The sequence below is a fragment of the Rhamphochromis sp. 'chilingali' genome (assembly GCF_963969265.1).
Source record: "Rhamphochromis sp. 'chilingali' genome assembly, chromosome: 2".
NCBI lineage: Eukaryota > Metazoa > Chordata > Actinopteri > Cichliformes > Cichlidae > Rhamphochromis > Rhamphochromis sp. 'chilingali'.
The window spans coordinates 66449539-66474151 of NC_137930.1; the positions used below are offsets into that span (position 1 = coordinate 66449539).

Consider the following 24613-nt stretch of genomic DNA (forward strand, 5'->3'; position numbering starts at 1 on the left):
CAAGAGTTATTCCTAGCACGTCAGAAGTGTAATTATTCGCTTCAATCTTTCTTATTTTCACTTTAAAGAGGCAAGAAAAGTTTCTGCATCGCTGCTCGGAGCAAATGCAAAACACTGCTTCTGCTTGGTTAAAAACAAATGAACCACCAACAAACCGAATCAACTGTGTGGTGGTTTTTAAGTCAATGTGCTTGATTTTTTTATTTGAGCTTTTTATAATAGTCTTCCATCCTTCTAATCTACCTTGTATACTTTCAGCCATGTTGGTCAGAGCTGATGAAGACGTTACTGCCAAATCCACTTTGTTATGGACGGGGCCTTCCCCATTCATCACAGCAAAGCTACAGACATCAGTGAACATGAATGATCTCTAACCCCTGGAGGTTAAAACGGTTAAAAATAGCTTAATAAAGCTGTGCACAGTATATCCATGTAGCTATTCAGAGACCCTTATTAGAGCTAGATGATTTTCTTGACTGAGAAGGGTTGTTGTGTTATTTCACAGTGTATTTAGCAGTGAACCCACCATTTCCTGTGCCTGGAAGTGAGTCTGTGCCACGAGGACGCATCTATACACTTTCTCCCTGTGTGTTTCCTGTCTGGCTTTGTGTCGGTACCTTTCCTGTGTCCAGCTCCATGCTTAGAAATACAAAGGGTTGTTTAAGGTCATGATGCTGCAGAGGAATGACAGTAGCCAGAAGTCGTCATATATAAAATATAGTTGTGTTGTTAAATAGATTGTTAAGAAGCATTCGGTCATCAAATTCATCAAAATAAAATTCCAGGTGGAAGATTTGTGCAAAATTTAAAAAAAAAAAAAAAAAAATGGGATGAATGTGTCGTCTTTGGTCAAAAAGGCAGATGAAAATACTTGTTGTTGAGAAAATGATCACAGAAACTTAAGAAAGTTTAAAAAAGGTAATTTTGTATTTTGTACCTGGTGTTATACCTGAGGAATATCATGGGAATGTTTTTTGCCTGATTTGGACTGTTTTTAAAGAATATTAGATGGACGGTATGCATAAAATAAAATATCAGTCTCCTCCCTCCAAAATTGTTTCCACAGCTTCCTCTGCTGTTAGATGAGACATCCAAACACTTTAGAGACTTAACATAAAATAATGAATATGTTAACTTGAGCTACTCTCCTGGGTCTCCAAAATCATAACTTATGTACGTATCAGATATTCCTTCTAAAACAATGGTCAGGATGGAGGCATTTGATGAATTGACATACGTGACACTCAAGAAGTTGCAGGTCATGAATGACATAAACTGATGTGGTTTTTAATTAATGTTGTTTGTTTTTACTGTGCCAGATCAGAAATTGTTCATCGCAGATTCACATCTGTAGGATTTGTGAATGTAGTGCTTTGGAGGCCTGACATTAAGTGTTTGATGTAAAATATTGTACAACAAATCATCATTGTAAAATTCTCCATTTCACACATGTGAGAAAACGATAATCTTTCATGTTTTCTTTTCCAGTTTTGTTACATTTGTAACAATATGTATGTTTTTTTTTTATTTATTTTTTTTAATACTTTTTAATTTGTCGCTCTTTCTCTTTTACAGAATGAAGATTCCTGAGGCTGGGAGTTAAAGCTCTCTAGCAGAGAGAGGGTTTTTCCAGAGCTGAGGCTGGACCCAGAAGCCCCTTTCTGGGGGTGAGGGGACCTCACAGCCCGGGAGTTAGTCTGGACCATGGGAGATGGAGGTGCCGGTGCGGCTGGAGGAGATGGGGTGAATCAGTCCCATGTCCTGTTTGACAACTTTGTCCAGGCGACCACATGTAAGGGCATTCTCAAGGCCTTCCAGGAGCTATGTGACCACCTGGAAGTAAAGCCCAGTGATCACAGGATCTTCTATCACAAACTCAAGTCCAAACTCAACTACTGGAAGGCCAAGGCCCTCTGGGCCAAGCTAGACAAGAGGGCCAGCCACAAGGAGTACAAGAAGGGCCGTGCCTGTGCCAACACAAAGGTAAGGCAGCATAATTTGAAAATCGTTGTTGTTGTTGTTTTGTTTTAAAGCTGGATTTTGTGGTTAGCTTGGGCTCCTGTTCCCATTCACATCTAACAGACTGAACAATATGATCCTCAGTATGTTGATATCTTTATTTTTCTTCCACTAGGCTGAAGATGTCTTCACTTTGGGCTTTGTAGTTAGGGAGTTGCTCATAATTATAGTAGAAGATAGATGTATCTTATAATGGTAAAGCCTATTAAACAGCTATAGGCTAGACCGTTTTATTAAGTTGAGTGTTAGATGCTAGTGTGGGGTTTTACACACTGAAGCTTGAATAGGTGGATTATGAGTCGAGCAAGAAAGCAAGTTAAGAATAGATTCGACTTGCTTCCTTAAAACCTGTCTGAAACTTCTGTGTCATTTTCTGTTTAGTGTCTGATCATTGGTGCGGGGCCATGTGGCTTGCGTACAGCCATCGAGCTCGCTTTCCTGGGGGCCAAAGTTGTGATTCTGGAGAAGAGAGATGCCTTTTCTAGAAACAATGTGCTGCACCTCTGGCCCTTCACCATCCAGGATCTCAGGGGTCTCGGGGCCAAAAAGTTCTATGGGAAGTTCTGTGCTGGTGCTATCGATCATATCAGTGAGTAGACATGATTCTCTTGAGCTCTTCTACTGGTACTAATACAAAATATATCAAAGTTATTTTACATATTCTTTCTCTGTGTGTGTTCTAGGTATTCGGCAGCTTCAGCTCATGCTTCTCAAAATGGCACTCCTGCTGGGCATCGAGATCCACGTGAACGTAGAGTTTAAAAGCCTTATTGAGCCTCCTGAAGATCAGGAAAGTGAAAGTTAGTAAATGGAGCAGCTGCCAAATGTGTCCAAAAGTGCATGAAACTATCTGTCAGAGCCTATGAGTGTCGACTCTGTTAATGCATTTCTGTCCGATTACACATTCTGTTTTCTTAGGAATTGGCTGGAGAGCTGAGATCCACCCTAGGACACACCCCGTCAGCGAGCTGGAGTTTGATGTCATCATTGGAGCAGATGGAAGGAGAAACACGTTACCAGGCGAGTTTGCATGCGCAGACTGGGAATAATGCATCAGTAATGCATTTGACTAAATGAAGCGGCGCTGTTTGTCGAGTTGGAGGCCAGTTAGAATGATTATGATCTCACTTCGTGTGCAGCTGTGGTTGGGTACCTGACCTCGCTCTGCTCCTCACGGCCGAATGAGCATTTGTGTACATCTTAGCTTCTGCGTTCAACTTCAGACAGTATTTGCTCTCCAAGCACAGTTAATAGGAACTGTTGAACTAGGTCTGTTTCCTATGAGTGTTGGGACGCACACATGGAGACCTCAGTGGAGCTTTGCACAGGAGTGTTTCTCCTCTAATTCGACTGTTTTGGAGAAGGCGGTCTGCAGGACAGACGATGTCATGAAATTGTAGATGCTTCTAGATATTCTATGTATTGTATGCGCTTAAAAGTAGCGTGATTTTTAACATTTCTAATTTATGTTCTTTTACTTCACTAACTGAGTGAACAGTTACTGGTTTCTAACCTTGAGGCCTTCCTCAATCATCCGTGCTTTTCTGTAGGGTTTCGGCGCAAGGAGTTCCGGGGAAAGCTCGCCATCGCCATCACTGCTAACTTCATTAACAGGAACACAACGGCAGAGGCAAAAGTTGAAGAGATCAGCGGCGTGGCCTTCATCTTCAATCAGAAGTTCTTTCAAGACCTCAGAGAAGCAACCGGTCTGTCATGGCTCCATTCTCCTCCATTACTTTTTGTCTGTGTAACAGTTACAGTGGGGCAAAAAAGTATTTAGTCAGCCACCGATTGTGCAAGTTCCCCCACTTAAAATGATGACAGAGGTCAGTAATTTCCACCAGAGGTACACTTCAACTGTGAGAGACAGAATGTGAAAAAAAAATCCATGAATCCACATGGTAGGATTTGTAAAGAATTTATTCGTAAATTAGGGTGGAAAATAAGTATTTGGTCACCTCAAACAAGGAAAATCTCTGGCTCTCACAGACCTGTAACGTCTTCTGTAAGACGCTTTTCTGTCCCCCACTCGTTACCTGTATGAATGGCACCTGTTTGAACTCATCTGTATAAAAGACACCTGTCCACAGCCTCAAACAGTCAGACTCCAAACTCCGCCATGGCCAAGACCAAAGAGCTTTCGAAGGACACCAGGAAAAGTATTGTAGACCTGCACCAGACTGGGAAGAGTGAATCTACAATAGGCAAGCAGCTTGGTGTGAAAAAATCAACTGTGGGAGCAATCATCAGAAAATGGAAGACATACAAGACCACTGATAATCTCCCTCGATCTGGGGCTCCACGCAAGATCTCATCCCGTGGGGTTAAATGATGATGAGAACGGTGAGCAAAGATCCCAGAACCACACGGGGGGACCTGGTGAATGACCTGCAGAGAGCTGGGACCAAAGTAACAAAGGTCACCATCAGTAACACACTACAACGGCAGGGAATCAAATCCCGCAGTGCCAGACGTGTTCCGCTGCTGAAGCCAGTGCATGTCCAGGCCCGTCTGAAGTTTGCCAGAGAGCACATGGATGATACAGCAGAGGATTGGGAGAATGTCATGTGGTCAGATGAAACCAAAGTAGAACTTTTTGGTATAAACTCAACTCGTCGTGTTTGGAGGAAGAAGAATACTGAGTTGCATCCCAAGAACACCATACCTACTGTGAAGCATGGGGGTGGAAACATCATGCTATGGGGCTGTTTTTCTGCCAAGGGGACAGGACGACTGATCCGTGTTAAGGACAGAATGAATGGGGCCATGTATCGTGAGATTTTGAGCCAAAACCTCCTTCCATCAGTGAGAACTTTGAAGATGAAATGAGGCTGGGTCTTCCAACATGACAATGATCCAAAACACACCGCCCGGGCAACAAAGGAGTGGCTCCGTAAGAAGCATTTGAAAGTCCTGGAGTGGCCTAGCCAGTCTCCAGACCTCAACCCCATAGAAAATCTGTGGCGGGAGTTGAAAGTCCGTGTTGCTCGGCGACAGCCCCAAAACATCACTGCTCTCGAGAAGATCTGCATGGAGGAATGGGCCAAAATACCAGCTACTGTGTGTGCAAACCTGGTAAAGACCTATAGTAAACGTTTGACCTCTGTTATTGCCAACAAAGGTTATGTTACAAAGTATTGAGTTGTATTTTTGTTATTGACCAAATACTTATTTTCCACCCTGATTTACCAATAAATTCTTTACAAATCCTACCATGTGGATTCATGGATTTTTTTTTCACATTCTGTCTCTCACAGTTGAAGTGTACCTCTGGTGCAAATTACTGACCTCTGTCATCATTTTAGGTGGGGGAACTTGCACAATCGGTGGCTGACTAAATACTTTTTTGCCCCACTGTATGATGCAGTTTAAGAATTTCGGGTACTACATAAAACATAAAACATGTGCTTTTGTTGTTGTTGTTGTTGTTACTGGTAACTGCAAGATCTGGAGAAGCAAAAGGAAGCAGTTGATGCCAAAAATAAAAGTAATTGGACAAATAATCTGTGCTCTGATCATAGTTAAAAATTGGTCAGCGCACTCAATTAAAATACTTAGGTTTGACGCCAAGCCGGCCACAGTTTGCCGCTGACATGACAATGTCCCCGAGGCTCTGGTTATGTGCTTTGAAAGGCATAATTGCTGCTCTTGTGCTCAAATGACGTCAGGATTGTCAGCTCTGTTAAAAAGGAAAATGATTGTGTTTGTTATGTAACACTACATCTTTCTGTTGGTCATTTTAGGCATTGACCTGGAAAATATCGTCTATTACAAGGATGACACGCATTACTTTGTGATGACTGCCAAAAAACAGAGCCTGCTGGAGAAAGGAGTCATTCTACATGTGAGTGATTAAAGCCTACAGCGCTTGCTCGTCTCTGTATGCTTGTTCAAACCAACAAAATTAGTCCTTCTCTCTCTTTTCTGCCTTTTTTTCTTCACACTCTTTCATTGTTTTTCAGTCTTTTATTCTCTCTGTAAATTCCTCCAGTTTTTTCCCTAATGGTCTAATCAAGCCAACGGTATTCTGGAGCAAACTGCCAACTTAAGCACTTGCTACTTATTTGTGTCCTCGCTAAATACGGGAGTTTCCTTTCCATGGCCACTTTGCACAGGAAACCGGAAAGACCTTTTGGCATGTCTGTCTTTGTGTAGTGATATTAATAAAGGATATAGATGCATAAATGTCTGCATTAAGTTTTAAGCAGAGATCTTTTTAGCTGTTGTTGTTTTTGATTTGTGCATGGATGTGCAGCTCTTTGTTTTTATGGGGAGTTAATGACGTTTGGGCATACACTGAGGTCCAAAGACAGAGTGCATTTGGATTATGTAAGCACGACTACAGTGCAGTATGATGAGCTCCTTTTATAGCAATTAAACAGCTCAGTGTAGCCATTTTTATTTTTTAATTTTGAAGAGATAGAGGAAGACAGAGGCTAGTCAGCACAGCTCATGGCAGAACTACAAATCAGAAAACAGCCCCTGTTAATATCTTCCACTGCCCCACCCTTCCCGTCACGCACCACCACTGGAAGACCAGAGAGCTTGAAGATGGAAGAAATGTATCTCTTACCGCCCTCTGTGAAAACATGTCACTATCAAAGCGTGCAGTGATTTGATGCTACATGTTAGAGAGACTTCATACCAGTGCAAATCCTCTGGGCTCTATGTGGTAAAGGGGTTGTATAATTCATATTGTATCATATTCAATTCAATCTTACACCCTACTATAATACATACAGAGAAAAACCCAACAATCATATGACCCCCTATGAGCAAGGACGTTGGCGACAGTGGGAAGGAAAAACTCCCTTTTAACAGGAAGAAACCTCCGGCAGAACCAGGCTCAGGGAGGGGCGGGGCCATCTGCTGTGACTGGTTGGGTTGCAGCAGATGGCCGGGCATATGAAGCTCTTAAAGCTCAAAAATCTTAAATCTTAACTTACAATTGGGGAAATCGTTTCCTTTTATTTATTTCTTATGAAATTTTCATGTTAAGGCCGCTTCTTATCTCACCTGCTTCTCCTGCAGGACTATGCAGACACCGAGCTTTTGCTCTCCAGAGCCAACGTAGACCAGGCTGCCTTGCTGTCTTATGCACGTGAAGCTGCAGATTTTTCAACCAACCACCAGCTGCCCACACTGGACTTTGCCATCAACCATTACGGCCAGCCTGATGTAGCAATGTTTGACTTCACCTGCATGTATGCTTCAGAAAATGCCGCCATGGTGCGCCAACGCAATGGGCACAAGCTGCTAGTGGCGCTTGTTGGCGACAGCCTGTTAGAGGTGAGAGGAATGACGATGACTTGTGATCGACTCTTTCTTTTCTTGCGTTGGGACTTCACTAGAATAACTGAAAAATTGACTGTGTAAAAATGTCGTACTGGCCCTTCATGTAAGTCTGTAGTTGTTTTAGTTTTTCCTTCTCTGAAAAAAAACTCCCAAAGTGTATTTTGTTCCGATTGGCTGCCCCTCGTGTGGCTTCTGCAAACATACCCTGGTACTTTTACCAGGGTATGTTTGCAGAAGCCACATGATCATTTCAGTGAAACTCAATCATCATTGTGGCTACGACATAAAGAAATCTGCTTAGGAAAGCACAAGAGTAGAAATAATTGTTTGGAAACGAAGCTTTGTACTGTCTGAATCTGAGCGTTTTCCTTACTCGGATTGTGCTGATCTCATTGTTTGAAACTTTGGACACACTTCATATAAGCAGTAATGCAACATATCAAAAGCATTTGTCCCCTTTAAAGATTTTCAAGAGACTGTTTTAAAATTCTTAAGATTAAGGTGTTGATTTAAAGCTCGTTTCTATCTCTGATATTTATTATAGTTTGCATATTTGACCATATTTGGGTATTGAATGTGCTTACTTTGTCTCCAGCCCTTCTGGCCCATGGGGACTGGCATAGCCCGAGGTTTCCTGGCAGCCATGGACTCGGGCTGGATGGTGAAGAGCTGGGCCCAAGGAAAAACCCCTCTTGAGGTGCTGGCTGAGAGGTGAGAGCGTGGAAACATTAATGCATGCACGCCAAGACCTGTTCTGTTCTTGTGCTCATACATATCTGCAGCCACACTCTTCGATGTGCTTTCTCTTCAGGGACACCCTTTTATCTCAAAGTGCTTTACTAGGAAATGTGAGATTTCAAGCATCAGTCCCACCTCTGTTAGTACTAATAGGATAAGAGTTTGTAGTAAGGACTGACTGGAATGTGCCCGTAATGTTCTGTTGTGACGCTGAGAGCAATGTGATCGCGATTTGCTACTGAATTATCATATTACACTGCTGCTTTTTTGTTACATTTCACTCAGTTAAGGTCGCCCAATGGGGATGCTTTTGTTTTTTAGGGAGAGCATATACCGCCTTCTGCCTCAGACCACACCAGAAAATGTCAGTAAGAACTTCAGTCAGTACAGTGTGGATCCTACGACTCGTTACCCCAACATTAGCCTCAACTTCCTCAAACCTAGCCAAGTGAGTATGAGCACTAACAAGCCACAGTGCCTCTTTTTAAGATTTCATTATTAGCTTAAACCAGGTTGTGTTTGATGCTATTATGCAAATACGCTTTTTCATGCGAGAAATGATCATCTTGACGTTGCAGGTGCGGCACCTGTTTGACACGGGGGAGTGCAGGGAAGTTCGCATCGAAATCGAGAACGTGATCAACTCATCAACCCCCAAGTTGGCCAGGAATGGTTTGTGTCTTTTCTGCTTGTAGATGATATGGCATAGGCTGGTTAATCAGTGTAGGAGTTGCTGCCGTCACTGTTGCTGAAATGTAATACTGAACTATTTTCACTCTAGACAACTGCCTGCTTGACAAGCAGTTGCAAGGTAACACAAAGCCCGAATGCATGGCGTTGCTTTTCAGGGACCTTTAAAAGTTTTAACAAATTTGATGAGTCTTTCTGTATATTTATGAATGGCGTGGATACTGGAGTGATGAAACCTTTTGGAGAGACTCCATGATATTTCCTTTGCGTATACTAACTCGGTTATTGATCCACTCACTCAAGCTCCATGGCTATATCGAGCATTTAAAGCCTCTTGTAGCTGTTTAAAGTTTTCATGTGAGTTCTGCATCCTTTCCTAACCTCCCATTTGCATCCTTTTCTTCTTACATCAGTAAAATCTTTACATTTCATGGTTTGTAATATTTCTCCATGGGCTTATTTAAACACTGATTCTAGCATGAATGATGGGGCCCCATTGCTGCTCAGCCTTGCCTGACCCAAGGCTATGAGATTGCTCAGCAAGAGACATGTAACGCTGCCCAGAAACAGTTTGTGTTTCCTTCCCTGCTTACTTCAGATGCTGTTCCACCTGCAGATTTCACACCAAGCATTTAATTTTGTCTTCTTTCCCACACATCAGAATCCATAGCTCGGTCCAGTAAGCTGCTCAACTGGTGCCAGAGGCAAACAGAGGGCTACAGGAATGTTAATGTGACAGACCTCACCATGTCTTGGAAGAGCGGCCTGGCCCTTTGTGCCCTAATTCACAGATACAGGCCTGATCTTATGTGAGTATCTAAAGAAAATGCATCTAGAACGCGGAGATTGACATTTCATAGATGGAAAGGTTTTTTGTTTGTTTTCCTCCCCCAGTTTGTGAACTTGTACAAACCTTGCCAAGTATATCCCATTGTGGTTTAAAAGAAAGGACTGAAACTGCTTCGTTTCAGAATGACTGGTCTGCTTTGTGTTTATGTGTTTGCTGGATGCTGCAAATGATGTTTACTGCCTGGTTGGGACCTTGTATATCATTGTAAATGAGGTGACAGCCACTAGTTAAAATACCCCCATGGGTCTCCTAGGGCTGAGATGTCCTCATTTCCCCCTCTCTTCTCCCACACACAAGCATACATGAACGCTCTGCTCACCCTCGCATACAATATAAATAACGCAATCTCCATCCACAATGCCTAATGTGGTTTGCTATCCTCTGGAGACTACACGGCAATTAACATTATAAGCTATTAGAGCGTTTCTCCTGCCCGACCTTTACAAAGTAGGGTAGCAGTTGTTCTTTGCTGCTACTGATGAGCCAGAAGGATGAGTGAAGGAACCTTTGGAAAACTGCCGTCATGTGTGTTTGTGTAAATGATGGTTAAGATAAATAATGGAGGTCCCACTCAGCGCTTGTTGTGATGTTGTAATGCATTTAAATGGATGCTGTTTGCAGCTGAGATGTATTGATGTGCCATGTTAATGGTATCTTCAGCTGCGGTAATGAGGACATTTACGGTAATACTGTCCACCTGCTTTACACGAGTGCTTCATCATTAGTGTTTGTGGTTTATTTCCAGTACAACTAAAGCTGCGGGACAGTTTTTCTCTTAAATGTTGCTGATTCATCACTAACTGTGGGATACTTGATAGATTTATACTCTTAAACCAAACAAACATGCACACTGGGGGCACATCAGTCCATACAACTCTACTTAAACGTGTTATCAATCTAGATTGTGCATAAGGTTAAGTCCTGCACCTCAGCATCCTCACTTCTCTGATAAAAAGCAGTCAGTTTTTCCCATTTTCTAGTAAAGATTTCTCCTGTTGATCTTACACTTAGGTCAGCTTTTTATCCTCTTTAGGAAGACGGAAATAAAAGACCTCCACTATTTTACCGAGCATCAGATGTTTTCCCCCAGAATGATAGATTCTTTTATTCGTGTGTGTGTGTATTAGCAGATCTGCATTCAGCATTTTTATTTTTTTATTAGTTTTTATTTCATTTTTTCTTAAAGCTGCTATAAAGTCTGTGAACAATTTACGAATGTTGCGAAGCTCATTGATTTTTGTTTTACAGCCCACAGCCTTATTGTTTTGATTTGGTTTACTCTTACTGTTCTTGCATTGTTGTTTGCCACTAACAGTTTTCAGCTAGCTCAAGAAAACAACGGACAGTTTAGTGGCATTAAAACCAGATACTTTTACTCAACAGTTGATTTAGAACAGCGAAAATGTGACCTGTTTTTGGGTTTAAAAAATAAATTATTGCAATATCTTTTTTTTTTTTTTTTTGAATGAAACTCTAAGAGCACACGCTAGTCGTGGTTTAATTGGACCTTTTCAAGTGTAATTTATATGACCACAAGGATCAAGTTCTTATATTTTTGATATGTAATATACGTTTGTAGTTCAAGCACCTATCAGCCCCATTCCCTTAGTTTGCATTTGAGATGCTTGGCATCACTACTTGCCTCTCACTGTCTGTGGTCTCTCTTCTCTGTTCTCAGTGACTTTGATTCCCTGGATGAACGAGACCAGGAGAAGAACAACCAGTTAGCTTTTGACGTGGCAGAAAGGGAATTTGGCATCTCACCATGCATGACGGGCAAGGAGATGTCCTCTGTGGTGGAGCCAGACAAACTCTCTATGGTCATGTACCTCAGTCAGTTCTATGAGATGTTTAAGGACACAGTGCCACCTGGAGGTGAGAGATGGTGCTACAGTGGGAGTTTTTATTCTGTAATTTTCTTTTGAGAGACATCGTGACGATCTCTGATCAGAAGGGTCATTTACTCAAAAAAAAGTATAATCTTGAAAGAACTTTAAATTGCTATTTTCTGTTAATGTTCTTATTTCACGGATATCTGTTCAGATAACCAAAATCTGAGTCCAGAAGAGAAGGCTGCGTTGATATCGAGCACAAAGTCTCCCATATCTTTCCTTAGCAAGCTGGGTCAGAGCATAGCAATCTCCAGAAAACGAAACCCCAAGGTCAGTGTCTGAAACATGCCAGTATATCTCACTTCTTCCTAAAGCAACAAAATCAGCATTTCATCATTTATTTATTTAACTTTTTTTTTTGCTGAGGGGGAAAATAGCACATGACTTTTCTTCAACAGGACAAAAAAGAGAAGGATTTAGACGGGAAGAGAAGGAAAACCAGCCAGTCTGAAGATGTGAGTATTTCTGACAGCAGAGCGTCTCAGATGTTGATCTTGTGATTAGTGCTTGAGCAGTCTAGCCAACCAGAACCAACTAATTAATCCCACTAGACTGGCAGTGATTGCCAAAAAAGTTTAGCTGTTTTGTTGTGTTTTTTCTCCCCCGACTACTTTCTCACAGGACGAGGTATCGAGGACCAATCGTGACGACAGGCCATCTGTTCCTGCGATCCTGTCGGAGAGAAAAATGGATTCTGCTGCTGTGGGGAACAACAACAAAGTGAAGGTCATGGCCACCCAGCTGCTTGCTAAGTTTGAGGAGAATGCTCCCACTCAGCCTACAGGACTCAAACGACAGGTATGGAAGAAACTGGTCGTCTCATTTTGTGGTTTTACAGCTGGTGGAAATCAGGATGAAGCCACAGGGAAAAGATGCAGAGGCCTACTGGATGTTCTAGGAGCTGCGGTTATATTTGCACACTGACTGTGTTTGTTTTCTTAAATCAGCATTGTGATGAACATGTGAATATCATGCTTCATGTCATGACCTGTAGGTCACTGTTTTAATGAGCCCCGCATGCTTATGTTGGTCAGGCTCTGTATTGTTCCTGGGACATGTGGGTGGACTCACAGTGCTGACTGGGCTCGGAGGGCTTGGGTGAACTGGTTCGCAGTGGTCTGGATTTCTTGCCACTGATGACCAACAGAGCAGTGGGAGGGAGAAGTGAGCTTTTGAAACAGTAGACAATAGTGCTGGCGGAGAGAAGAGAGACGTTTTGTAATTGTTTTGGGAAAACTTCTTCTGGTTTGTGTGCCGCTGAAATCTATGAAGATTGCAGATAAGGTCCTAAAAGTCTTATAAGAGTGATGCTTTTTTTTTTTTTTTTAGGTTAAAAACGTTCTTTTATTTACATTCTGCATGACATTTACTGTGCATTGTCTCTATAAATATAGAGTTCACCCCACATGATGCACTTATGCTGTCTTGTCATTTCCTTATCTTTTCTGAAGACATATTTTCCTACTGCTGCGTCTCCACTCATACATGATTCACTTCCTTCTTTCTGTTGCTCTCTCCTTGGTTTCCACCCTCATTATGGACCATTTCACGATGCCTTGCATGGTTATTCTGGCCCTTTAATTGGCCATGCTCGCTGTCACTCATCTTTAACTGACTACAAAGGGGGACTCGCTGCCCAATCTGGACCGTCTTTTGCCCCCTTCCCCACCCCCTGTGAAAGAGCCAGTGCGTCTGGCACCTGTCCCAGCATGGAGAAAGGTAAACATTAGCCCTGTAGAGACTAACAGCTAGACTAACCATATATCCCCGTGGTGTTTCATAGTGGGGAAAGCCACTTTGTGTTGAGCTGTCGGACCCTGAGCCCACTTTGTAGTGGGCAGACTTGAGATCTGTTGTGTGAGATTTGGAGAAACTAACACAGTAGCTTGTGTGCAAAACTGTTTGACTGTTTAACTTTCCAGTCAGATAGCTGCACGGTTTCGTGTGCGTGCGTGTTTGTTTGTGTCCAAGAGAGATGGAATTAGAAGCAGAGTCACAGTCATCCTTGCTTCTCCTGTCTTGGTTCAGAGACGCACACAGCAGCAGGAGAAGCTGAGCATTCGGTACAAAGAGATGATCAAGTGTCAGACGTTGCCCAGCAGAGGGGAACAGGTATGGTTAGCTAGCTAGCTATGGTTAGTTATTTAGTTATGTAGCCTCCCCTTCTTAAATACATTGGTGTTTTGGTCTAGAAGCAAGTGGAAGAGACTGTAGCCTCACCAAGCATCACATGACTGTTTTACAATAAAATTGTTTTCGTTTCAAAAAAAGTTTTTGTTTAATCACAACAAAACCTTCCCAGTTATTTCACGTTCTTAAAAAACATCTATATTTATATTTGTGTTTTGTTTGGTAGTTTATTTCTGCACAACTGCATACAAAGGCCAAAAGGTTGATCCTGTTCATCTGGACATCCAGATGAACAGGATCAACCTTTTGGGATTTACTTACCTGGATGATTGAGCATGCATCGAGACAACTGCATACAAAGGCCACAGAAACACGGTCGTCCTGTGTGACTAAGACTTTAACCTGCACAAGTGCAACTGCAAAAAAGAAAAGGAGTGAATGACTTTTGTTATAAAAAGCAAATTATTTGTAAAGAAAAAATATTTTACAGACAAGTTTTTAGTATTCTTGGTGTCACAGATGGAGAAATGCAGCTGGATATGGAGGCAGCTCTGCACTCTAACTATGAATAAAGAAGACGGTTTATGTACTAAAATAAATAGTGAAGTTTACTTTCAATTAAAAAAAGTGTGCTTCAAAAATATAACGTGTCTCTATAAATACGCAAGTTAACATTAATGAAAACCAATGTTTATAAATAATAGCATATAAAATATAACCGTTAAAAACACCCACGACGTCAGTCTTTCCGCTTGTTCCTTTTTAGTACTGTTCTTCTTTTTACACCTCGTCAGTGATTGGCTGGACTCTCTCTAGCCTTCATTCTTCATGGCAGGTTCAACACAGTGCTGGAACATTCTTTAGAGATTTTGGTCAATGTTGACACGATAGCGTCACACAGTTGCTGCAGATTTCGCACCTATGATGTGACACACCCGTCCCACCACATCCCGATGGTGCCCATCTATTGAGATCTGGTGACTGGAGGCCATGCAAGGACTATGAACTCATTGTCATATCCAAGAAGCCAGTTTGAGATCTCCGTTCATGCTGGAAGGAGCCAGCATGATAATATGGGGCACTGTGGGCATAAAGGGTGTCCGTGGTCAGCAACCATACTCAGGTACATTTTTAAACAATGTTCAGTCGGTACTAAAGGACCCAAAAAATATCCCCCATGTCTATATACCATCACCAGCCTGAACCGTTAATAGAAGGCTGTACCTTCATTATGTTGAAGTCAAATTATGACCCTACCACCTGAATGTCACAACTCATCAGACCAGGCAACATTTTTCTGCTCTTCTATTGTCCAAGCTTGGCGAGTCAGTGCAAAATGTCCTGTTCCTAGCTGACAGGAGCAGCACCTGATGTGCTGGCCCATTTGCTCCAAGGTTCAGTGTGTGGTTCATTCTTCATACCTTGTGTGTAATCACTGGGTATTTGAGTTTCTGCTCCCAGCAGTAGGGCAGGGCAAAAATATTTATCACGATATGTATTTGAAAATTTGCGATAACGATCTAACTGACGATATAATTGACGCGAGACAAAGTACTTTACAACTCCACAACTTTGATGGGTTTTTTTGCACTAATAATGTATTTTCACTTAAACAAGCAGCTGTTTTTTATGTGCATTAAAGCTATATAACTATTTAACAGTGTGGATGCAAATTCCTCGCTGACAGTTTAACCAAAAGGCGTTTCCAGTGGAAACTGGCCGACATATCCTCAGCATAACCATGTATAATATCCACAAAACCTAAAAAGAGGTTATACACACACAATACGGTAACATTATGTTGAAGCACAGTACGTATCACTCCGCGAGGCTCCTGACTACGACAGCTGTAATGCTCCGACAATCCATCAAGAGTAGCGGCTTCGTAGCTTAGCAAAGTCGTGCTACAACATTTTTGACAGATTTTCGTGCGCCGTGTACATAAAATCCATTCGAGGTCAGTAAACGCAACCAGAATTCATACATAACGCACACCGGATTATAAGCTGCACGGTCCATTTTTCAGAAAATCAAAGGATTGATTTTAAGTGTGCCGTATTTTCCGAAAAACACGGTAATAACGACGGCCCGCTAGCATGCGCTACCAAAAAATGTGATTAGGTGTATATCTGACGGACGAAAGCTAAACCAGTTCCACACCACTGAAGTTGCAGCATTTTTACAAACCAGTTCTAGTTCATCCGTTTCATTCAACGATCCACTTTCGCTCTTCTCATTCTGCGTCGCCGCCAAGCTTTTTCCGCCATGTGCGTATGAAAACAAAGGCACTGCGCATGCGTGTTTTACCCATATTCTATCGCGATATTTCATAGTCTTGTCATTGCCTAACATTATACCGATATGGCCCTGCCCTACCAAGCAGTCTGGACGTTCTCCTCTGACAAAGCATTTTCACCCGTCCCGCTGATTACTGGATGGTTCCTCTTTTTCCATCCCGTTCTCTGTAAACCTTAGAGATGGTTGTGAGGGAAAATCCCAGTAGATCAGCAGTTTCTGAAATACTCAGACCAGCCTGTCTGGCACCAACACCCATGCCACTTTCAAAACCCTTTTCTTCTGCATTCAGATCCTCATTTTGAACTTCAGCAGGTAGTCTGGACCACGTCTACATGCATAAATGCTTTGGGTTGTCGCCATATGTGTAGCTGATTCTCATTAACAAAGTGGCCGCTGAGTATAGTTGGCTGGCCTAACTCAGGTCGACAGAGCACCATTAACTGCCAGAATCAGTTTCCCCTTGCTGACACCTGCTGAAGTTGCCTTTTCTTGTCTCTTCACTAGATTACACATTCACATCACAAGCACTGATTTAAGGCCTCAAATTCTCCTGTTTAAAGAGAATTAATTCACTGCTGTTTTAAAATTCCCTCTCAGTACACAGTAAGTCCCCAGCTGCTGAGTAAATTAGTTGAAAGTCGATTGGAAAGACTGTAAATAATCTTGATAATCCCAAGTACTTCTCTACGGAGAGTGTTTGGAATGGAAATGTCTCAGAAAGTCGCTCTTATATGCTACGCGGTTTGACGTTTTAATTGTCAATATTGGAGAATTTTTCCATGCTAAACTTTATTTTGAGGTTAATTATAAAACCATTGGAGCATATTTCAACTGTCTTTCCTTTTTTTTAGGGGTTTTTAGGCTTTTTGCCTTATGCAGATTGTGTGTGTGCGTGCGCCAGGCTTTGATATGGTTGTTGTGTGACTAAGCCTAACAAAAAGGAAGTGAAACTACACTAATTCTATTAACTACTTCTCAGTCATATGTATAAGCTGCTACAAATGTAACCTTTTTATTCTTACAGGTTTTGTAAAGCACTATGATATCTCAATGCAGTGTGAGATGTGATAAGTTGAAGTTCAACCATATTCACGTTTAGCAATAGCTCACCTATTATTTTTTTTCTTCATCATCATCTGCTGCTCCTGCCCCTCATCTCTCAAGGCCAGAAGTGGCGCAGACCAGCTGTACAGCTCGGGCTCTCGGAGCTGCCCAAAGAAAACCATTCTGCTCCCTTCTTCCTCCTCCACTTCCTCGCTCTCTCTCCACTCAGAGGTGACACGCAGTCTGCCATCTGTGTCTGTTTGTGTCTTTCTGTCTTCGGCCACAAATCCATGGCCGACCCATTTAGTATCCCCTTACTCTCCTGCTCTAATTATGTGTCCCGAACCCCTGATTTGGCCTCTGCAGTGTGTAGCATAGATGAAAACAAAATGCCGTGTTTCCCCAGGAGGGCTTCAGTCTTGTTTACTTCCCTTGTGAGTGGGTGGTGTCTGTTATTATCAGAGTAGTAGCTTGTTTTCATGCTGACTGGTATATGTTGTTGGGGTGTGATGGCTTGTAAACATATAGCCTCAGGAGACCTGGGCTCATTTTGATTTATTGTCAAGCACTGTCAGGGTTCCTGCATTACAAGCTGTTCTTTAAATGATAGTCAGCAACTGTGTTTTATGCTCATGTCTGTGTGCTCGGTGCCAACTGAAGTGTTAATACACTGTGTGTGTGTCTGCTCATTTCTGTCTTCAAGCATGAATGTAAAAGTCTGGAAGAAGAGGAACTTGAATACTATGAGAGGCCTCTGGCACACGGGGTAAATGACCGACTGCATTCATAGTCGTCTTGCCTCTGCCGCTTCTGTTTCAGTGGTTACTCAGATTATGGCTCGAGTATCTGTAATAAGCTGTTTTAAAGAAAAAATGTCAACATATTAAACAAGTCGCTCATTAGCTCCACCAAAAGAAATCGAGTCTCAACTGAGCTCCCTTGACAGGAGTGGATGCCACTGCACCCAACTGACCCAGGACCCATTCGCATACCTGGTATACAGGAGAGGGCTGAGCGCTTAATCTCCAGGTTTAAAGGCAAACCCGATAAACCACCAAAGGTGAACACTGTACATGAAAATTGCGGTTTCTAAGTGTTTTATTTGCCTCATTTTGTAGCCTACATCCAAGAAAGCACGCTAATGGTATTGGAGGCTAATTGTCACCCCTTCCCTCTCCCTCCCCGAAGCCTAAGAAAAAGCCGTCCCGTTTCTTTTTAGAGCAGTGGTACATGTCCCGAGGCCTGACTGGGGCTCCTGGTTCACCACTCTCCTCTCTTGACTCTGCCAGAAAGGTTCTTTTTTATTTTTTATTTCTTGGATGCTGTGGACTGAGACTCAACCTGTGGCATGTCAGGAAACTTACCACTCATAGAAAGATTTTTGCTACTAACAGGTAGGGCTGCCACAAACGATTATTTTGATAGTCGACTAGTCACCGATTATTTTTGCGATTAGTCAACTAATCAGATCATCATCCATTGGACGTAAAACGTACAGCTTATTGCACCAGCAGCATCTACGAACATTATTGCTAAGGATTGTCTTATTGCATTGGAGTCACACTGGGTTAAATATGTACACTTGGGTTTTAAGGGGTATTTATTATTTTCTTCTTTTTTTTTGGGTTGTATGGAAGCCCCAAACGCAATTTCATTGTTCTTGACAATGACAATAAATAAATAAATACTAAAATACTCTTATATAACTATCATTAGCTTACAGCTTTAAGTGTTTAAGGTATGTGCTAACTAAAAATAAAGACAAGATGATAGTTTGTTAAATTTTAATGACATTTGCAGATTGTTTCGGTGAAGTTTAATAAACTCCTTGCTATCTAAAATATAACAGGACACCGGAGTAAATTCTCCAGCATCTCATACTTCTGATAATCAGCTGTCTGCTTGACGTTTATTCAGCTGTGTGAAAACTATAACTTTAATCTCAGCCAAACCGATTTACTTAGGAACAAATAAAACACTGAAAACAGCCAAACAATAACATTTTTAAGTTATCTAAGTGACTCATATATCATGTTTAACCTGAGTAGCGAAACACGGTGGGTTTGAAAACGATTTGCCGGGAGTCCGGTGTTCCCACGGCTCTAGTGACCCTAGCCCCCTGCTAGCTATCGAGCTAGTGGGTAACAGACGTCTCCGAAAACGTCGGAGAGCTTTTGAAAATATGTGGTGTCCTGATAAACTGAGCAGATATTTGAGGTTTACACAGCTACATTCCCGCCTGAAAATATGTTAAACGTTTATTTTGTGACCCAGAAAGAATAATAAGAGTAACATTAAAACTAACTAGCTGCCGCCATTGTTGGAAACTGAGCTGGGCTGCACTATGAATTCTGGGATACAGCTTCTTCTTCTTCTTCTTCTTTGGGGTTTAACGGCAGCTGGTTCCTTGTACATGCAGTGCTGCCATCTTCTGTTTCAGTCCGTTATTACACTCTTAAATCCTACCACTTATTCCTGCGGCTTTTGTGATCTTACAAAGCTTCAAACGACGCGTCGACTATTAAATTAGTCGTCGACGATTTTGATAGTCGACTAATCGTGGCAGCCCTACGAACAGGAATTAAAGGCTCACTTGATTGTTGCCAATCGATGCTTAAGTATCTCATATCTGTTGTTTTTGTGCTGAATACACTCGCTAACTAAAGGAAATTGCTTTCATTGTTTATTTACTCACTGCATAAATTAAAGGCTTGTCAGCCTGAATCTGAGAACAATGACAGCAGTCTATGGCTTTTACCACAATGAAAAGGAGATTTCATATTTAGTCAACGTTTTCCTCACCATACGTCCCTTTGGTGATTTCTCTGCAGAAGCCAGCAAAGCCTCTGGACTCTGATGGCCAAATGCCCTTGTGTGTGCTTAGTATTCAGGAGAGGGCTGATCAACTTGCTTTACAATTTGAGGGCAAGCCAGTCAAACAACAGGTGACTCGAACTATCGACACAGACGGATGATTACAGGTTTAAATATTTGTACATTTTTAACAAAAGCACTTTTTTTGGGTCAACTTTGTCTCACCTAAGTCTTTAACTGACTCTAGAGGAAAGAGAGGCTGTTGTTACAGCAGGATATTACAGAATAAGTAGTAAATCATAATATCTTCTCAGTTGAATACATTAGTATTCTTCTTTAGATTTACTTGAACTTCTAATAACTCTCCTCTCTCCCTCTTTGGAGCCTAAGAAAAAGCCATCACGCTTTTTTATGGAACAGTGGCGCCTGGCCAGCCCCCAGAGTCCCCCTGATTCTCCCCCCACCACGTCTGACACCTTGAGACAGGTAGTCATTTTATGCCTGGAAGGAATGGCGTGTCGTGGCGCTGACACACTAAACGTGCACTTGGCCTGTCAGGAAGATGATGCACCTCACTTTCCAGCACAAGTCGCTTAACGTGATCTCACCTGATGTTTGCTTGAAAGTCGGGCTGCTTGTTTAGAAATGCGAGCAAACTCATTTGTTTAGCACGTTTGCTGTGATTAGTGAGTGCGAGTGATCCGTCACTGTGTCTGAACAGATATTAAAGTAATCTTAGCAGAACTCTGTTATAATTCCCACGCTTATTTGTACTCAGTAGCTGATTTGGATTTTAAGAGCAGCTTGGCAGCAAAAATCTCATCTAGTGTAATTCCCATGTTGACGAGCCAACTTTCAATTTAGCAGAGCGGTGCACAGTAATAGTTTTCATGGCTTAGGTTTGCCACATGCTACAGTCGACCTAGATTCTTCCCTTTTTAAAGCTCTTTGAGGTTTCATAGATTGAAATCTAATCCTGGTGTAGATTAATTCAGAATTCGACCCAAAGATGATCTCATATGCCAAACACTTGCTGAATTTGGGAATTAGCAACGCAGCTTTGCAGATTTTTGCAGATTTTTACAGATTATTGCAGCTCGTTTATATTTACGGTGCAGCATGAGTGACTTTGTGTGTGCAAGCGAATAAAAACTGCATGACTGCTTTAAGCGAGTTGTCTAAACACTGTGATAGTTGATCTTTTTCCAAATCCAGCTCTTGGTAGTAAACCCAACATGAAACTTTTGAGGTTTTTCTCAGGAACTGTGTTCGCTGCTTTTGGTGGAGCCTCACACACGTCTGAACACTCGACCAGTCCAGTGTGCAAACGCTTCCTTTGTCTTGTGTAAATTCCCTGTTAGACACCATTGTTTGTCTGCTGTGTTTGAGCACTTGTCGCACACACACCTCTTCCTTCTGTTTTTCACGTTGTTTTTCATCCATCATTTCTAATGTTTCTCTACCTGTCCTCTTATTTTTCTTTCTTTCTCTCATTGCTGTTGATAGCAGTATGTAAGGATGTACACAGGGGGCGTTAGCTCATTGACCGAGCAGATAGCCAGTCAGCTTCAGTCTCCCAAGCCCACACATGTACCTGAAAAGAGGGATTTGGTAAGCACTCGGGTTGTAGAGTAGAAGGCATGTGGCTACACAGATCACTGCAGCGCTTCCCAGAGAGTGTGTTTTTTGCACATTGTGCTCCTTTTACCACATTTGAACTTCCTTCTCTCCCGTAGCTGCAGAGTGTGTTTTCCCAACGAGTCCCTGTAATTTGGACTGCTGCTCGCCTGCAAGCATCCCTCTCTCACTAATGAATAACTTTGGAATTGCTGTATTTTGGAATCATTAGCTTGTAAATAATATCTGTATCCTTCAAACATTTGTAGTGACCTGATGTAAGCGTCTGGCTTAACAATAACTTTCTCCTTGTGCACCAGTTTGAACGTTTCTCTTCATTTATAAATAAAGATAGATTCAGTACTTTTTCCCTTGCAGGGCTCTCTCAGGAAAGAATTCCCTGTCAACATCGGAGGCAGCGATGTTTGTTTCTTCTGCCGAAAACGCGTGTACGTGATGGAAAGGCTGAGTGCCGAGGGGAAGTTCTTCCATCGCAGCTGTTTCAAGTGCGACTACTGCGGCACGACTCTACGACTGTCCTCTTATGCGTTTGATGTCGAGGACGGTAAGCTTTCCAAATGGTTTCAGCCCCACGTGTGCTTATATTTCATTAACTACAAGGTGAAATAGACTGAAATGATCTTGAGTACGATATAATGACTAAAGTGTAAAGCTGCAAAGATGATTCTTCGTTTGAAGACATACAATCTAGAAACGATTTTGACTGTGTGCACGTTTGCTGCCCTCCTGTGGTGTGATCACGCCATGGCCTCTCAGCCTGTTTTTTTTTTTTTTTTTTTTTTTTTTTTTTTTTTTTTTTGAGCCGAGGAATGCAGCAGAGCCATCTTCTGATTCAAAAAATGAAGTTACAGCCACATAATTTTTCAAAATTTATTGGTTTTAAATATGTAAAAGACAGCTGTAAGAGATTTTTGCGGTAACCCCCACCTCGGACTCAGTGCAGTCTTATGATTCCATATTTTTCCATGCTGGGAGGTGTCTATTGTGCTTAAGGACAGGCAACAGATTGTTCAGTGGGACAGTAGCTTTTTCACGGTCAGCTGTGGGAACAGAACCTCCTGATTTTTCTGAATGCACTTGAGACAAAGGAATTGATTTTTTCCGACAGAGTAGATGCAGCCCACAGACTCCGTGAGGTGAAATTTGCCGAATGCGTTTATTTGTGCATTTAATGTATTTGCTTATGCTCTGTGTGTCTCCTACAGGAAAATTTTACTGCAAGCCCCACTACTGTTACCGCCTGTCTGGGTATGCTCAGAGGAAGAGGCCTGCTCCCTCTGCTGCTCCAGTCACAGCCAAGGTCCATTTTTATTTACTTGAAGAAATCCTGGTGGAAATCAGGATAGGGCTGGAAAAATGTTCTGAGAGTGCTCTCATATCTCCGATAGCAGGGCTGATGTTAAAATCATTTGTGTCATTTGCAGGAGAATCAGACCCCCCAAATACCTACTACGACCGTGGATGCCCCTGGAAGGGCGATGGCAGCAGCTGCCCCCTCGGCTGACCTCCAACCCTCAGGTACTCGACTTTCCTATCTAGCTGTGGCGGCTGCGCCCTGGCGTCTGGCCGTGGGTGTGGGAGTCCAGCTAGGCACCCTCCGCCGCACTCTCTCCCGGACCTGCCACCAGGTGGCACACAACCCCTTAGATTCTCCCTTCCTGTTTACCTACTGCATCTACCTCTTCTGCTGTTTCACCATCAATGTCCTGCTCAGCCTCCTCTAGCATGACTTTTGTGTCCCTTCTTATTTCCTTCCTTGCTTCCTTTTTCTCTTTGCCGACTACTGTCAGTGGGATGTATATAGATCTAGTTTGTGTGACCAAAGCTTCAAAATGGTCCTGTAAATACTGTGAGTCTCTCAGTTGCTGAATTATTTCCTGAAGATGCAGCATTCTTTCTGTTTCTGTTGGCAGTCTCTTTATGACTTGTGATTGGCAGATGGATTCAAACAGTGCTCTGGCGCCATAATCTTAGAAGTGAATGGTGCATCTTAAACCTGTTTGTTTCTTGGCTTGGAAATTATAGAGAGCTGCTCAGAATTCCTTCTGGTCAGCTCTCCAGGCAGCACCATTAACCCTTTGCATAGACCTCCTCATTGCTATTCTGGCTTTTACTGTGAAATGTGGAAGTAAAGTTTAGCTTTCTTAGCCCCCAATCCCCCCCCCCAAAAAAATATATCAGTTACCCACTGGTGTGTACATTCAATCTCTATATACTGTTAATGATTGCTATAGAGCTGCCTGTTTTTAATGAAGAGCCAAGCTGTACTCTTTGGTGATTGTAACCCCGAGTGGCCTGTGAGTGCTCTTTTTTTAGCTCGACCTCCTCCTGTGTGACGTGTTTCTTTCTCTGTAAGTTGTTTTGCACCTATTAGTATTCCTCTTCCTAAAACTCACTATTATATGTGATAAAGTGCCTGTATCAGTGCTGTTGTGAGCTTTACCTTTCCCCTTCCGATCAGAGCATCTTAAAACTGAGAGCTTTACTAGTGCTTGCATTGGTGCTTGGGACTGGAGTTTTGTTTTCACCCCCCCTTCCTCTGCCTTCCTGCATTCCTCAGCCTTTCACCCCCCGACAGATTCCTGCCAGAACCACTTGTATTTGCTCGACGTAGTGCGTCTCATCTGCAGTAATTGCTTTGCACACTGTAGCTGAATAAAATCACGGATTAGACTAGAGAGAGCTGAAACCGGTAAGCTTTGCAGAAAATTAATATTTGAAACTTTAATAAGTGAAAGTGTTAATAAGTGTAGGCCTGCCGCAATGTGGCAAGTGTAGTTTATAACTTCAGATGCAAGACTTTATTAAATACTGTAGTCATACTGCAGCCGTGCATACTATAATATATTCTACATTAAGATTAGACAACAAACAACTGCTAATATATTGGTGGAGGTTTGCAGTCAGTGTAAAGTACTGTAGAACAAAGCAATATTTTGCAGGTCTATACATTCGTCAGATATGTGTGCTTGTGCTGCACAGACACCTCCACAAATACATATGCATTATATGGTAAGGACATCCCATGCTGCTGCAAAGTTCAGCAACTGTGGAGTTCTTGGACCACTAAATTAGTGTTTGCAAAATAATAAGAGTTAGACCACTAAACCAAAATCAACCACAAAAAACCCAAAACAGACCCCCAACTGCTGACAGAAGTCCAACCCTGGACTATATCAGATGAAGTAATTACAGTGTTTAGTGA

The 24613-nt window shown here is 42.2% G+C and overlaps 1 protein-coding gene across 36 annotated transcripts in view; it reads left to right on the forward strand.

Moving 5' to 3' along the window:
* The window catches only part of mical3a (microtubule associated monooxygenase, calponin and LIM domain containing 3a), a 78670-nt gene that overhangs the window by 31505 nt on the left and 22552 nt on the right, over positions 1-24613 (forward strand). For 14 of the 36 annotated variants that reach the window (XM_080869692.1, XM_080869703.1, XM_080869698.1 and 11 more), the window contains 28 exons: positions 1576-1983; positions 2401-2608; positions 2703-2819; positions 2938-3039; positions 3570-3725; positions 5763-5863; positions 7051-7308; positions 7910-8025; positions 8374-8500; positions 8631-8724; positions 8834-8863; positions 9404-9551; positions 11271-11467; positions 11636-11754; positions 11883-11939; positions 12106-12282; positions 13108-13203; positions 13513-13596; positions 17077-17187; positions 17660-17722; positions 17903-18016; positions 18145-18249; positions 19788-19901; positions 20155-20256; positions 21277-21381; positions 21766-21952; positions 22614-22708; positions 22833-22926. In XM_080869692.1, the coding sequence (XP_080725818.1) occupies positions 1705-1983; positions 2401-2608; positions 2703-2819; positions 2938-3039; positions 3570-3725; positions 5763-5863; positions 7051-7308; positions 7910-8025; positions 8374-8500; positions 8631-8724; positions 8834-8863; positions 9404-9551; positions 11271-11467; positions 11636-11754; positions 11883-11939; positions 12106-12282; positions 13108-13203; positions 13513-13596; positions 17077-17187; positions 17660-17722; positions 17903-18016; positions 18145-18249; positions 19788-19901; positions 20155-20256; positions 21277-21381; positions 21766-21952; positions 22614-22708; positions 22833-22926 (3556 nt within the window). In that variant the 5' untranslated portion in view covers positions 1576-1704. Of the gene's footprint in view, positions 1-1575; positions 1984-2400; positions 2609-2702; positions 2820-2937; positions 3040-3569; positions 3726-5762; positions 5864-7050; positions 7309-7909; positions 8026-8373; positions 8501-8630; positions 8725-8833; positions 8864-9403; positions 9552-11270; positions 11468-11635; positions 11755-11882; positions 11940-12105; positions 12283-13107; positions 13204-13512; positions 13597-17076; positions 17188-17659; positions 17723-17902; positions 18017-18144; positions 18250-19787; positions 19902-20154; positions 20257-21276; positions 21382-21765; positions 21953-22613; positions 22709-22832; positions 22927-24613 lie in introns of those variants that run through there. The other 22 variants (XM_080869708.1, XM_080869713.1, XM_080869715.1 and 19 more) reach the window with 15 other exon arrangements.